General features: G+C 28.4%; 2 protein-coding genes across 2 annotated transcripts; one reads left to right on the forward strand and one right to left on the reverse strand.

The window, feature by feature from the left end:
- Window positions 1-2,410: 2,410 nt before the first annotated feature.
- On the reverse strand, window positions 2,411-3,989 carry BCIN_12g04340 (hypothetical protein). The gene is made up of 6 exons (XM_024696439.1): window positions 3,822-3,989; window positions 3,626-3,660; window positions 3,505-3,573; window positions 2,840-2,929; window positions 2,680-2,789; window positions 2,411-2,629 (listed from the first exon to the last, which is right to left on the reverse strand). Exons 1-6 carry the CDS (start codon window positions 3,934-3,936, stop codon window positions 2,452-2,454), a joined length of 597 nt encoding a protein of 198 aa, XP_024552249.1. The 5' UTR covers window positions 3,937-3,989; the 3' UTR covers window positions 2,411-2,451.
- Window positions 3,990-4,051: 62 nt separating this feature from the next.
- BCIN_12g04350 (hypothetical protein) lies at window positions 4,052-6,039 on the forward strand. Its single transcript, XM_024696440.1, has one exon. It carries the CDS (start codon window positions 4,109-4,111, stop codon window positions 5,987-5,989), a length of 1,881 nt encoding a protein of 626 aa, XP_024552250.1. The 5' UTR covers window positions 4,052-4,108; the 3' UTR covers window positions 5,990-6,039.
- Window positions 6,040-15,914: the final 9,875 nt, after the last annotated feature.

Below are 15,914 nucleotides of genomic sequence, written 5' to 3' on the forward strand. Positions count from 1 at the left end.
ATTTTAGTAATCCTATTATCTCAATTTAGTTATTGTATTTAATAATTACTTGTTTTCTGAAGATAATTTAAGAATTCAGATTTGTATATAGCTATCTAATCTTTCAACATTTTCTTCTTTATATAGATCACCAATATAAAAGAGTAAAAGATGATAATGGTTATATAAGAAAATCTTCGTATAACGTAGTTTATCAGTGTGCGGGTTATATCAGTATGCGAGTCACTTTCATTTCAATTCACTTTTTCAAATTCATATTATTCAACAATTATTGAATCAATTAATTAAAATTATAAAAATTATAATAATCTAGGATCTATTATATTATTTTAATAAATTTTTGTATTATGATTTATCTTTTTGTATTTACTACAATATTAATTAGAAAATATTTTTTTATTAGAATTCCCTTTTTTTTGATATTCATTATATTGAATTTGAATATTAATCTTTTGTTGAGATAATATATTAAAAATCTTTTGTTTAATAAATACTCCTCCTTATTATAATTGAGTTTTTTTTATATATTGATGTTTATTTAATACTTTATTTGCTATTCGAAGTATATAATTTTTTGTATTTAAAAGTGTATTTTTATAAACTAATTTCTTTATATTTTTAATTAAAGTTAATATAATTTCGAATATAGATATAAAAGAGTTTAATTGATAATGAATTATTTGAGATTTAATTAATATTGATTGAGAAAGAGCTTTTGTTGGATTGTAAAGAGTTTAAGAGATTTATTGATTTAAATTGAAAGAGGAAGGGGTAGATATGTAAATGTGAATATTTAATTTCGAGAATATAGTTTTAGAATTAAATGAGATTAAATTTGTTTTTCGAAATCCTATTTTTATATTCTGAGAAGTAATTGATTTTTTATATATAATTTTAAAAATTATAAAGAATTCAACTTTTAAAATATACTTGATATATATTTTGATAAAGATATTAATTTGATTCTTATATAAATATTTCAGATTATTAAAACAATTAATATTAAATAATTAAATTAAATAATTTGAATATAATAGTAAATATAAATATATAATATTATTCTCTTTATAATATATTTGAAAAGCTATTGATTTATAATTTTTATATCTATTTAATATTAATATTCGATATTTACTCTTTCTTCAATTCTTAATATACTTATTAAAATATTTCAATTATTCTAAATCTATTTCATTATTTGTTTACTTATTAGATATAAATTTAATAACCTATTTTATAAAAAGATCAATTTTGATATACTAATTAAAAAAATAAATCTATTCTTGAACTATTAAAAATAAAGGAATAATTTTACCCTTTTCATTTCTATATATTATTACTATAACTCATTCTCAATTATTTAACTATATTATCTTACTTTTATTATTTCATTCAATATTAATTATTATTATTACTATATATATAATCCCTATTATAAAACCTATTTCATTAAAATTATAAAAATCTCTATTCAAAATATTATATTTCGTTTATATATTTACAATTAATTGAAACTACTCTTCAATAAGTTTAAAATCTTTATAAAAAGCTTTTTGAAAATCATAAATATAATTAAAATATATCTTTAATTCGATTCAATATTTTATAAATCGATATACTTAAAGCTTCTCAATACATTTCGCATCTTTCGATTCGAAAATATGATTTACTATATCTTTTATATTCTTAAATTTAAATAGAAAACCTTTCAAATCCATATCAAATATATATTCAGAAATGATATTCTCTTTTAATTTTAAAAAATTATAAAATTTAGATTGATATTCGAAACAGGAAATAATATTATTAATTTTATATTATAATATCATATTCGAAATATTATATATCTTTACAACCTTTCGAATATTTGTTTTTTTATCTTTTTAAATAACTTCGATAACAAAAAGTATATAGACTTTTTGATTATTCGAATTCATTATTGATTATTAATAAAAACACATATTGAAAAAGAAAAGAATGAATTGAAATAAAAGTAACCCGCACACTGATATAACCCGCACACTGATAAACTACGTTATATTAAACATAAAGCATGTAGCTAGATATAATAAAATAAAATAAATTATTATATTACAATAACGAAGTAAGGAAAGCGATAAGAATTAGTTATTCAATTCTTCAAAAATCAATTTGGAAAATAGAAAATTCAATAATTGTTTTTATTTACAAAAGAGAAACTATAAATAATAACTACTAGTAATATGTGACCCCGGAAGTCACATGTTTTCAATCTTACAATATTACAATTTATATTCCATCAACAAATAATAACACAATATTTTTAATTTGTATATTAAGATCACTAGTTCCTTAATAAGGTTTTCAATACCTTGAGTGAAGACGGAAATCTTTTAATCTATCATTTCTATTTTTATGAAGCAAAAACATTTGTTTATTTATTCATTTTAGCAATTTATAGTATCTCTTTTTCTAACTTAAAGACTTTAACTCCTTGACACATTGGTCAAAGGAGGTCTGGTTATCCTCCTGCCTCTTCTGCAACTCTTTTTGTTGGGCATCCAGGGCCGCTTGCCTGCTCTTAAGAGCTTTCTTCTCTTCTTGCAACAGGGCCCGAACCCCCTTAACTTGCGCCAATTCTGCCAACAATCTAAAAATGGTCATTCACATATCACTAAAAAATTATTCATTCTCACTCACTCTCCCTTCCTCAACGCTTGACCCGGGGTCAAGATCCGGGTTGAAACCAGGGTTTTTTCAACCCCCGGCATCTCTTCCCCACCCCCCGCAGCAGCATTCGAAGCTTCTTGCTATATTTATACATTAGTTTTGTAGAAGTAGTATAAAATGATGAACTAACGTTGCCATCGGCCAGCCTCTGCTTCACCCTCCTCTCAACCTCCTCCTCCATCTCCGCATCCTTCTTCTTTCTCTTCTTCTCCGCCTTGGACTATATATCTCAGAGTTAATTGATGTCAACACGACCAGAAGCATAGCAAAAATCATTTAGCAGGTTGTAATTTCCATGTAGTTACTTGGGCCAGTCATAATATAGTAATTTGTACCAAATGTGGACTGGGTGGTGCAAGATAATGTGTTACGAGAATAAACATTCAATGTCAATCAGATGGTGCAAGATGTTATCACTACTTTAGAAAAGAGTTCGCAATTATAGAATAATATGTATGATCATAAACAAACAATATAGAATTCATTGAGTATTATATGATCCATATTCCACTTTGATATACCACGACACAAACCACACGCTCGCGAATGGTGTACACTCCAGGTACCCCTAAATTCTATGGCATATGGTGTATGAAATATGAGTGACGTAAGCTATGCACGTGACATCTAAGGAGAGACTTCTGCCTAATGGACGTTGCGACTCTCCAAATGGTGTGAATGCGTGACGCTGGCCAGGCATGAAACACAAAATAGAAGAAGAAACATTCGACTCATTCATCTCAAAACATGAGTATATTTGAAAGTGTACAGGAAGGTTAAAATGCTATGACTTACAATCGTTCCGCCACCAGCAGAAACATTTTTAGCAGCCGAAGCCGCCGGAGGTTTTGTATTTTGGCCCTTCTTAATAAATCGTTAACCTTTGCATAACTTCAGGGCAGTGGAAATGACTTACAGGGCGGAGCGGAAGGTTCTTCTTCTTTTCTTTGGCTTCAATCTGTTAGCATTGGCAACATAATACTGCAATTTCCAGAATCCGTACCCATTTTTACAATGATGGTTGGAGAAGAAAATTTCGAAATGACAAAATTTTTATTTCACATGAAGTACCTACCTGCTCCTAACTCAATTGGGATGCATGCCCGACTTACCGATCATCTTGCTTGGTGTGTACTTGATGTGTGCTTGATGTGTGCTTGATGTGGAAGTCACGATGAGTGCTGCTGCCTCATCAGGGGACATCACCAATTTCAATGCGCGTAACATAATGGTGTCAAATTTTGACCGGAGAAATTTCTTTCTTCTCCAGCGTTCAACACAATAATCAAATACAGCTTACAGGTATGAATTGTTATTGAAACTGTCTCAAAATGCTAACTTTGTAAGCTTAAAACATATTTGACACATAATTGAACGATTCCATCGTCTTGATAGCAATATGCAATCTCGTAACGAGCACAAACGTGCCTTAAGGGTCCCAAAGAAACCAGCGGTCTATTTGGAAGAGGGGTTGGATGAGGACGCTTTAAGCGATACCGAGTCCATAAAACCCACTCAGAAGAAGCAGCGCCGATCTAAGAACAGTAGTTCGGGATCGGGTCAGCCTTCGAGATCCGCCGGTGCTCAATCCCGAATGGGAGAAGAGCAAGTTCAGAGGCATGCCTTGTCTGAGGCCTCTACCAATGTTCCCGGAAAGCCCGTCCCCAAGAAGAAGTCTCCAGCTGCTGGTATGGCAGCTGAGGTTGCTGATATGGCAATTGAGACAGGTCTTCAGGACACTACAGATGACGATGCCGCCTCAGATCTTGAGGATGGTGATGATTCTGAATTCGAATTTGACGATACCGACGAGTATATTGCTCAAAGGGATGTCAATGACGAAGGCGAAAGCGCAGCAGATGACGAAGCAATCGCCGAGTCTACTGTTGAAGAAGTTCGTTACCATGTTGTCTCTGATATTGGGGATAGCAAGGACGATGACATTCTGCGCTTTCGAAGCCGCCTGGAGAGAACTTTGGAACTACTTCAAAGTGAAGGCAAGACTATTCTTACGAATGGTTTTGATGTTGAGCGAAGACAGAGGAGCATGACTTTCAATTTTGCTCAGCTGCTTTCTCGCACTGCCGTCTCCTTCTTGATGAGATTGTTTCTAGGCTGCATCAGCCTCGAGAATCAGTCTTTTCTTGGCAAGATATCCTGGTCAGAAGAAGATTTCATGAGCCTGAACGTTGATTGGCGAGATCTCCTTGTGCCAGGTATCTATGGTGGTACTGCAGTAGACTCGGCACAAACTGATCCTAAACTGGAACAGTACGTTGGGTCGAGCAAGAGGATAAGCGATCGTGTTGGTCGCCATAGCAGTTTCTCTGAACGGTTTGACTTGAAGTCTTTGCCTGAAAGAGAAAGAAGTGCTCATTATCTGCATATGTGCAAGGACACTGTAACCTCAAACTATCATGTTTGGGCAAAATTTGACTTTGCAGTGGCAGAAGGGTATTTGCATCTTCTCGAGGGTATCTTTATGATTATCCTTGGGACATATCAAGATCCAAAAACTTCATACCACAATTGGAACAACAAAAAGTCATACGACTTTGTTGCTCAATCACGCAGTTCTGCGGGATGGCCAGCTGTTCAATGGAAGGGCTTGAATAGAGCATTTGTGCTTTATCAAGGCTTCCAAAAAGGATCTACAAATAAACCTTCGCCCTGTTGCAACCCAGTTTGTGGGTTCACAGCATATCCGCGAGGATATGGTGAGATGAAGCGATATGCGTACAATTCCGAGGACCCCCTTGGGGGCTTTCTCTGTAATGGGTGTGGCGGATACAGATTTCGCAATGGTAAATTGCCTGATGCTGTATGGACCGCACGGCGCAAGTCTTTTCATGAGACTCGTGCTGCTGCTGGTGGCGCCGATGCTGCTTGTGATTGTTGTGGTCGTTTGGAATCTAATTTCCCGAAGGCACGTAAACGTCTCAGTGGTGTCAATAAAGGTGAGGCATATGCTTCCGCACATCGGAAACATGCCCATCATCCTGCCATGCAAAATGAATTATTTTGCCGGGCATGCTATGATTTCATCGATAAGAATAATCGTAAGATGAATGCTGCTGAGATCCAAGAGTTTTTGAGTACCAGAACCTCTGAAGTCTCTGACATGAAACGCCAGATAACGGCAGACAATGCGGCAGGCCGGCCGATCACATGTTCCAAGTGCGGAATATCGAGATTGAAAGGAGAAGTACCCAGGATTAGCTTTGTAGCTAAGTTCCAGGCCATACTTTGTCAACGTTGCTCTAGGAAAAAGAATCCATGAACCTGGCACTTTGGGTCAGGGTAGTGGTGATTTAGCCTAATGCATAGACATTAGGCTCTAGAGTTGAAAATTTTGATTGCCAGTACTTGGTCTGGTCATTGATCTTTTTGGTTGCTATATATTAGCTTCCCATTAATTTCTTGCTAGCTTAGTGGGATTTGAAGGGGAGCTGGTCACATCCGATGAATGTTCCGTCTACACAACGGATTCTCAAAGGAGGTTTGTCCATGATATCAGATGGGGATTGGTGTCACTATGTATGTGGGAATTGATACTTGATCTTTCTCTCCCTGCATTTCACAGAACAATCTCGACTAAGATGAATGCGAGCTGATATAAACATAAACAGTTGGGCTGACAGCATAGAAAATTGATCCCGCTCGAACGGCTGTCTAATTTAACTCCGACACTTGTACCTGAGCGTTCATCCCAAACTTTTCAAGCAGCAGGTCCTCACAGCAGAGGGAAATATGTGAATTTGGAGCTCCTTGTCCCTGACAGGTGTTCAGAAGCAGCTTCGCCTTTCACCGGAAATCGGGACGTGCTAAAAGAACTTAATTCCTTAACGGTCGCGAGAATGGTTCCCCTAAATGGTCCACAGATGAGTAACTAGGTACGCATCCATCTTGCCCCTGATATGACCCAACTATGGGGGGGGGTGGGGGGGGGCACTGTGCCAGCTTGGCACGACTACACTCGACAAAGCTGTTGCCTTTTAATTCCATAATCGTTTACCGAGAAGTGATCCTCACGCTGCTTACTGCATCATGTACTATATGCATGGTATACCGATATTAAATAGTATCGCCAGTAAGTACTGAATGTCAGCCATGGGAGTACCAATATAACAACAGAGAAATATTAATAAAAAAAAGTGTGCTCGGCTAATATACTTTTTTTGGGACCCATTATAATCAAGGCTGAATAGATCTTCTCAGCCGCGCCATGGGTCTGCAGATTACAGGGGTATCAGAAGACAATGAGGTTCCCTCGTCTCGTAACTAAAAACGATGATTCAATAAAGATGCGATGGAAAACGTCAATCTAGATATCGAGTATCTTCCCGAGACCGAGTGTTCATATCATCATGATATGAGATGAGGCTATATCTCAATTAACCAGATTCGCGACTGCTATATTAGCTTGTGACACGCACTCCGATTTACCTTCCTGCCACGGTATAGGCCTGCGATTAGCTTAACCCGGAATTCCACATCGAGATGTATTAAAGAGCTACAGACGACGATACTTAGGCCTGTAAGCCTGGTATCTAACCCATAACATTGTGAGTCTGTAAGGTATACGTCTGCCAACCCAACTCTATAACACGACGCGAAGCCTGCAGAATCATAGGAGCCGTCAAATGGTAGTATCGTATAAGCAAGCAGCGAGAAGGGTCCGCCAGACTATTCGAACACAAGAGCTAACATACTGATCATTACAGATGAAGTGCACCGCGGGATTTGGGGTATATACTCACTTCAGAAGTAGTAGGAGTTCGAGGGAATGGTATCAATGTATTGATTTTGATCAAATCTGAAGTCTGAATTGAATGTATTCTTCCAGCGGCAGGGTTACCAGCGGATAATCGGGTTGGACAGAGGGAAGTAGATGCTGGATGTCTTTCTGGAGAGAGATCTGAAAAGGATGTCTATTATTACGATGTAAGGTGCCGCCGTGTGCTACTTTGCCAGGGTCGCGCCTGTCATGTTGATCTTCAACACCGCGTGTTTCGCTTATTAGTCGTGACATACCGAAAATTGATGTTCATTCCTTCTTATTAAACGGGCGAAAAATCGACAATGCATTATTTGAAAGCAGCACTAGAGCATGTAAGTTCTCGACTGAGTATCTTTGATTCATCACTAAATTGAACAATTTTCGTTCATTTGGTGATTTTAGATATAGATTCATACCTGGGTACTGTGGAATCCTTTGCAAAGTGACTACTCAAGGTTACCGTGTAATTCTTGGACTGATAGATGTCAAACCACCCCGTACCCGGCGAAAGATGACACTTCAATTCATTGTCCCAAATGTGCCACGATCGTACACAAATAGTATACCTTCCCAACCCTAGCCTTGATGCTGTAAAGTAAATTGTGTTTGCCGTCTTGTCAATTATTAGTCCTTTCTTGTCAGAGGCCCCCCAACTACCCAGCTTTGACAGGCTCACGGATATTGTTCTAGCACGTTGGCCCCTGGACGGCAATTATGTTATAGCTTCCCTTCAATTCTAGAAACCTGATAATATGTTCCATGCTCTTTATAGCCAGGAGTGTGAGCAATCAGGAATGTGATTAGGCCATCATTACATGTATCTTAAAATGGTTGATCATTTCTGCATTCTTTCTCATATATCGAATGCCCTTCTTCAACTACTAACATGACGCCCGTAAGTAGTATGGCATTTGTGATGATTCTGAATATCCTCTTGTACGGCTGCGCGTGTCACGTCGATGACTTGCGCATGAAATTTTTGGGGAGCTAAACGCGCTTAATGTGAGGCAAAAACTCCTCGATGCAATATAATAAGTCATGTTGAACATTTTCATCGAGCCGATGTCCATTCACTGAGTTGTTGATGATTCATTTGTATTGATCATCTTGCTGTTGCATATCCACCACTCGCAAAGACAGCGAACCGGCTACTTCATCCGCTAATTATAGTTCGAGCTCTGCCGGCCTGATTTTCGTCGTTTTGCGAGATCACTGAGACTGGCGAATTATGGGTTCCTTATCTAACGTCTCCTTATCTGCGGTTGTTTCGAGATAGTCTTGGAGGTCCGGAGATGACCTAACCGCTCCTAAAATACATTGGTACTGGAACTGTTGCCTCTCATGTTGGTCGTCTTGCGGTCTATCCAGTGGCTTTCTAGTCAAAGCATCTGGCTTCGGCATTAATAATAAACCTTGTTGATAACCATATAATATACCTAGTGTTTCAGGTATACAATTATTATTGTTCATGTATCTACCTACTATACACCCAAAAAATAAGACAGTCGATGTAACTATGATAAGGTAAATGCGAGGGTCCCTTTAGGCACTCCAAGGACGCTACGCGTTTTAGGTACTCAAAACGAATAATCAATTCCATTAACGTGGTTTATCACCATATGGGCCACTTGAAAATACACCAGAATTAGGCTTTTTTTTTAAAAAAAAAATCTTATTTTAATAACTGAGTATTTTTTTCTTGAAAAAAAAATTTATTAAATAATAATAAGAATTTAAATCTTTAGAAATTTAGAGTTTGTATAATATAATTTATTAGTATACGGGCTATATTACTATATGAGCTATTTTCACTTCAATCTACTCTCTTCTCTTTTAATATGTGTTTTATTGATAATTATTGTAAATCGAAAGCATATGAAAAATGATAAATATAATTTATTAGTGTGCGGATTATATCAGTGTGCGGGTCACTTTTATTTCAATTTACTTTTTTAAATTTATATTATTTAATAATTATTAAATCAATTAATTAAAATTATAAAAATTATAATAATCTAGAATCTATTATATTATTTTGATAAGTTTTTATATTATAATTTGTTTTTCTATATTTATTACAATATCAATTAGAAAATACTTTTTTATTAGAATTCCCTTTTTTTGATATTTGTTATATTGAATTTGAATATCAATCTTTTATTGAAATAATATATCAAAAGTCTTTTGTTTAATGAATATTTCTTTTTAATATAATTGAGTTTTTTTTATATATCGATATTTATTTAATATTTTATTTGTTATTTGAAATATACAATTCTTTATATTTAAAAATATATTCTTATAAATTAATCTTTTTATATTTTTAATTAGAATTAATATAATTTCGAATATAAATATAGAAAAGTTTAATTGATAATGAATTATTCGAGATTTAATTAATATTGATTAAGAAAAAGCTTTTATTGAATTGTAAAGGGTTTAAGAGATTTATTAATTTAGATTGAAAAAAGGAAGGGTAGGTGTGTAAATATAAATATCTAATTTTGAAAATATAGTTTTAAAATTAAATAAAATTAATTTTATTTTTCGAAATTCTATTTTCATATTTTGAAAAATGATTGATTTCTTATATATAGTTTTAAAAATTGTCGTAGATCGAAAGCATATGAAGGGTGATTATATATATATATATATTATATATATAAAATAGAAGCATACTCAAATGAATGATTAATAAACTGTATAAGCAATATAACACATGATTTTGATTGAAAAATTATATGAGATTAATTTTCTTATTTTATAATTTGAGGGATTAGATTCTTTTTTATACTTATTCGCTTAGAATTAGTTTTCTTTATTTAAAATCCTTTTCCTAATTTAGTTATTTTTTAAATAAAAAATCTAATCTTTCTTTTATTCTATTGAAATAATAATTAGATGATTAATTATTATTTTATTGATCTTATCTAATCGATTTATATATCTTTCAATTTTTTATTATTAAATTATAATTCAAATTTATAATGAAAATTACTTTATTCTTATTTGAATATATATATATATATAAATTAAAAGATATCAATATTATATTATATTATTATTTTTATTTATAAAAAACAATATTATAAACAATAAAAATTATAAAGAATTCAATCTTCAAAATATATTTGATATATATTTTAATAAAGATATTAATTTGATTTCTATATAAATATTTTAGATTATTAAAATAACCAATATTAAATAATTGAATTAAATAATTTGAATATAATAATAAATATAAATATATAATATTATTCTCTTTATAATATATTTGAAAAGCTATTGATTTATAACTTTCATATTTATTTAATATTAATATTCAATATTTATTCTTTTTTCGATTCTTAATATACTTATTGAAATGTTTCAATTATTTTAAATTCGTTTTATTATTTGTTTATTTATTAGATATAAATTTAATAATTCATTTTATAAAAAGATTGATTTTGATATATTAATTGAAAAAATAAATCTATCCTTAAATTATTAAAAATAAAAGAATAGTTTCACTCTCTTTATTTTTATATATTATTGTTATAATCCATTTTCGATTATTTAATTATATTATTTTGCTTTTATTATTTCGTTTAATATTAATTACTATTATTATTATATATATAATCCTTATTATAAAATCTATTTTATTGAAATTATAAAAACCTTTATTCAAAATATTATATTTCGTTTATATATTCACAACTAATTGAAACTACTCTTCAATAAATTTAGAATCCTTATAAAAAGTTTTTTGAAAATTATAAATATAATTAAAATATATCTTTAATTTAATTCGATATTTTATAAATCAATATATTTACAACTTCCCAATACATTTTGCACCTTTCAATTCGAGAATATAATTTACTATATCTTCTACATTTTTAAATTTAAATAAAAAACCTTTCAAATTCATATCGATTATATATTCAAAAATAATATTCTCTTCTAATTCTAAAAGATTATAAGATTTAAATCGATATTCGAAACGAAAAGTAATATTATTAATTCTACACTATAATATTATATTCGAGATATTATATATCTTTGCAACCTTTCGAATACTTGTTTTTTTGTTTTTTTGAATAACTTCGATAACAAAAAATATACAAACTTCTTGATTATTCGAATTCATTATTAATTATTAATAAAAATATATATTGAAAAAAAAATGAATTGAAATGAAAGTGATTTATATACTAATATAACCCGCATATTGATAAATTATATTATATATATATAATTATATATATATAATATGAAAACATACTCGGGTAAATAACTAAAAAACTATATAAACAATATAACATATGATTTTGATTAAAAAATTATATGAGATTAACTTTCTTATTTTACAATTTGAGGGATTAGATCTCTTTTTATGCTTATTCGCTTAGAATCAGCTTTCTTTATTCAAAATCCCTTTCCTAATCCGGCGATTCTTTAAATAAAGAATCTAGTTTTCCTTTCATTCTTTCGAAATGACGATTAGGTGATTAACTATTATCTTATCGATCTTATCTAATCGATCTATATAGCTTTCAATCTTTCATTATTAAATTATAATTTGAATTCATAATGAAAATTACTTTATTCTTATTTGAATATACATATATAAATTAAAAGATATCAATATTATATTATATTATTATTTTTACTTATTAAACACAATATGTTACGGGACAAAACGTGACCGGCTCAATTAGGCATGTGACAGTGGACCTCTCAGGTCTACTGCATGCCGAATGAGACCTGCACATATATAAATTATATAATTTACATAGTTATAGAAAAGCAATGAAAAGTCTTGATACTATAATATACTAATTGATTTATTATTATTATTTATTTTAATAATTCTTTTCATTTTTCAAAAAAAAAATAATTTATTAATTAATTTAAATAGTGAATTATTATTAATATTATTATAATTTCTATAAAAAAAATATCCAAAAGAGATAGTAAAGAATTCCTCAGTATAATTTTAAACTAATTAAAAAAAGATATTAAAGAGTTTCTTTAAAATGATAATAATAAAAGTCAAGTAATGAAATAATAATAATTTATTAATGGAGATAATTAAAGTCTTTAAGAAATAATTATTAATACTTAAGTAATGGTATAATAATAAATCAATATTGTAAATAGTTTAATTTAAGAAAAGATGTTTAATAAAATGATAAAGGAAATGAAAAAAATAAAATAGATTTATAAAAGGGCTATAGAATGTAATTTATATATTCTCCCCTTGGTCAATGATAATAGCATTGTAGCCCCATCATTATTGATTCGCTAGGTTACTATATTCAATTAGGGAAAACCTTTAAAATTATAAAGACTAAAGAAATATATAAGTGAGAATATTAGAAAGATAAAGGATTTCTTTTTTTAAATAGAGATTATATTTCGAAATAATAATAAATATTATTTTCTAATAAATAAGAAAAAAATCGATTATATTATCTAATATTTTGAGAAACAATTTCTATTAATATAATATTGATATAAAAGTAAGTCAGTTAATATTAGTCTAAGCTAGTTTGATTTTAAGGAATATATATACGATTTTATTATAAATAAAGGGAATCGATAGTAATAAATAATCTAATAAATTATTTATATAAAATAACAATTAGGGCAATTAATAAATATATTTATAAACTATTTGGAAAGTTTAAAGAAGAATATTGAATTGAAGATGGATAGTATTTAAAAAAAGAGGCTTCTTATAAAACTATATTTATATATAATTAAAAGAATATTGAAATCTTTATAATAATTGGAATCCAAAGGCGAATTAATAAAATAAATTTGTAAATTGGAAAATATAAATAAGCTTTATTATAAGTAAGATATTAATAAATCACAAAAACTTTGTAAATAAATCTAATCATTTTAAAATTTATAATATTTATTAAAACAAGTTTATTTCGAAATCAAATAATAAATAAATATTGTTATAAGATTTTCGAAATTAATTTAAAAAAAGATTTAAAAAAATGAATTGGTCAATATTAAATCTATTGTAATATTGTATGTGGATTATATAAAGAATATTATTTATTATAAATATCAATAAAGGGGATATTATATTTTCAATTGCCGAAATCCTATTATATATTAATATTATAAAAGAAGTTATAAATCTAGAAAATATTTAGGAATTATATTACAACTTTTTTGATAGGGAAATGCTTAAATCTAATTGTTATTCTAAATATCCTATTAATATTGGGTTCCTAAATAGAAAAATATATTATCTTTATTATTATAGTAATATTCCAATTAAAAGATAAGCTGATAGTATTTTGATACTTTATCAATTCAGAAATACAAATCAATATCATTCAATAATTCAAATATATTGAATAGAATTGATTATCTATTAAGAAAGAAACAACTTTAGTATTTACAAATAATATTACAATACTATCGTATAGTAATTATTAGTTTTTTATCGAAATAAAAAATCAAAAAAAAAAGAAAAGAATCTTTATTTATAAATTTATTACTATTATATTAAACTTATTCAAAATTAATATTATATTTAAATTATTTTGGCTATAAGTAATAAACCCAAATATCAATTGGAAATCAATATCTCTTTATTATTACCCCTTTTTTAATAATCTTGAAATGATTTTTATAAACAAATTCTATAGTAAAGTAAAAAAGAATATTTATATATATATTATATTATTAGAAATCCAGCCCCATTATTGTAAAAATAATAAATATTGTTAAATATTTACACTCTCCATATTAAATATTTTTAAAGAATATTAAGAATATCAATAAACCTTTTTCAAAAAAAAAAGCAATACTTTATTAAAATACTACTCAATAAAGCATTGTATTGATTTCGAAATCAATTCGAAACCTTTTTAAGGATTAATCTATTTTTTATTTGAAAAGGAATTAATAATATTAAGGGAATATTTAATAGAATATCAAAAAAAGGGATAGATAAGGAAATCCATTAGTTCAATAAAAATACTAATTATATTTGTTCTCAAGAAAAGGGAAAGCTATTGATTTTGTATCAATTACTAAGATCTAAATAGGATAATCAAAAAGGATCGAATTCTATTATTCCTAATTAATAAGTTCTTAAATCGATTTCAATAAGATATCGTTTTTACTAAATTGAATCTATAAAATACTTATTACTATATTTGTATTAAAAAAAACGACAAATAGAAAATAGCATTCTATATATAATATAAATAATTCAAATACTTAGTTATACCATTCGGCCTAACCAATACTCCAACAATATTCTAAATATATATTAATCAAATATTATCAAACTTGATAAATATTATATATATAATATATTTAAATAATATCCTGATTTACTTTAAGGATAGAGAAAGTTATATATAGGATGTCTACAAAATTCTTAAATACTTTATAAAATACAAACTATTTACAAAACTGAAAAAATATATCTTTTATATTTATAAGATTGAATTCCTAGGATTTGTTATTTCAAAAGCAGGAGTGATAATAAAATCTAATTGTATTCAAATTATTATAGAATAATCAATATCTATAAATCTTAAAAAACTATAAGTGTTTTTAAACTTTACAAACTTTTATCAATAATTTATCAAAACCTATTCGATAATAGTTTATAGAATGATTGTTTTTATAAAAGGAATAAAAAAAGATAAAATAATAAAGAAGTTTATATAAACAAAGGAAATCCAAAATACATTTGAAATATTAAAGAAAGCATTTATTATAATATTAATACTTAAGCATTTCGAATTATCACTTTGTATTATAATTGAAATCGATTTATTAATATTTGCTTTAGAATATATTCTATTGTAATTATTCGAAGAAGGGATTATAAAAGCACTGATATAATAATAACACTTTATCATATTCTATTCAAGAAAATTAAATTTTATAGAATAATAATACTTCATTTACAATTAGGAATTATTAGTAATATATATTGTATTTATATAATAATATTATTACTTAATAAATAATTGATATACAATTATAATGAAATCGAATTATAATAATTTATAATATTTTATAATGAAAAAGATTTTTAATAATAGATAAACTAAATAAACAGAAGTATTAGTAATTTACAATTTTGAAATAGTATATAGAGTAGGGAAATTGAATTCAGTCGATAGATTATTGTATTGCCTTGATTATATTATCGATATGAAGGGTATCAATGATATACTATCTATATTCTAAAATAAATTAAAAAGTATTGCAATTATTGTGAATTTATTTTACAAATCTATTGTGAAAACGGAACTTTTATATATTATTATTAATCGTTTACAAAGAAAAAGATATAGCTTATTATTATATAAATAGTTAATTTTATTAATAAAAACTGATTACAAATAATCGATATTATATTGAATTGCTAATATTTTTATATCCG

The sequence above is a fragment of the Botrytis cinerea genome, chromosome 12 (genome assembly GCF_000143535.2).
Source record: "Botrytis cinerea B05.10 chromosome 12, complete sequence".
Lineage (NCBI taxonomy): Eukaryota > Fungi > Ascomycota > Leotiomycetes > Helotiales > Sclerotiniaceae > Botrytis > Botrytis cinerea.

What these genes read in the sequence shown, in the direction of transcription:
- BCIN_12g04340 (XM_024696439.1), bottom strand. Translation starts at nt 3,936, where the DNA reads ATGTTACGCGCATTGAAATTGGTGATGTCCCCTGATGAGGCAGCAGCA. An exon ending in CACACCAAGCAAGATGATCG is followed by an intron (nt 3,661 to 3,821) that starts GTAAGTCGGGCA and finishes AACAGATTGAAG; the next exon opens with CCAAAGAAAAGAAGAAGAAC. An exon ending in AGAACCTTCCGCTCCGCCCT is followed by an intron (nt 3,574 to 3,625) that starts GTAAGTCATTTC and finishes CGATTTATTAAG; the next exon opens with AAGGGCCAAAATACAAAACC.
- BCIN_12g04350 (XM_024696440.1), top strand. Translation starts at nt 4,109, where the DNA reads ATGCAATCTCGTAACGAGCACAAACGTGCCTTAAGGGTCCCAAAGAAA.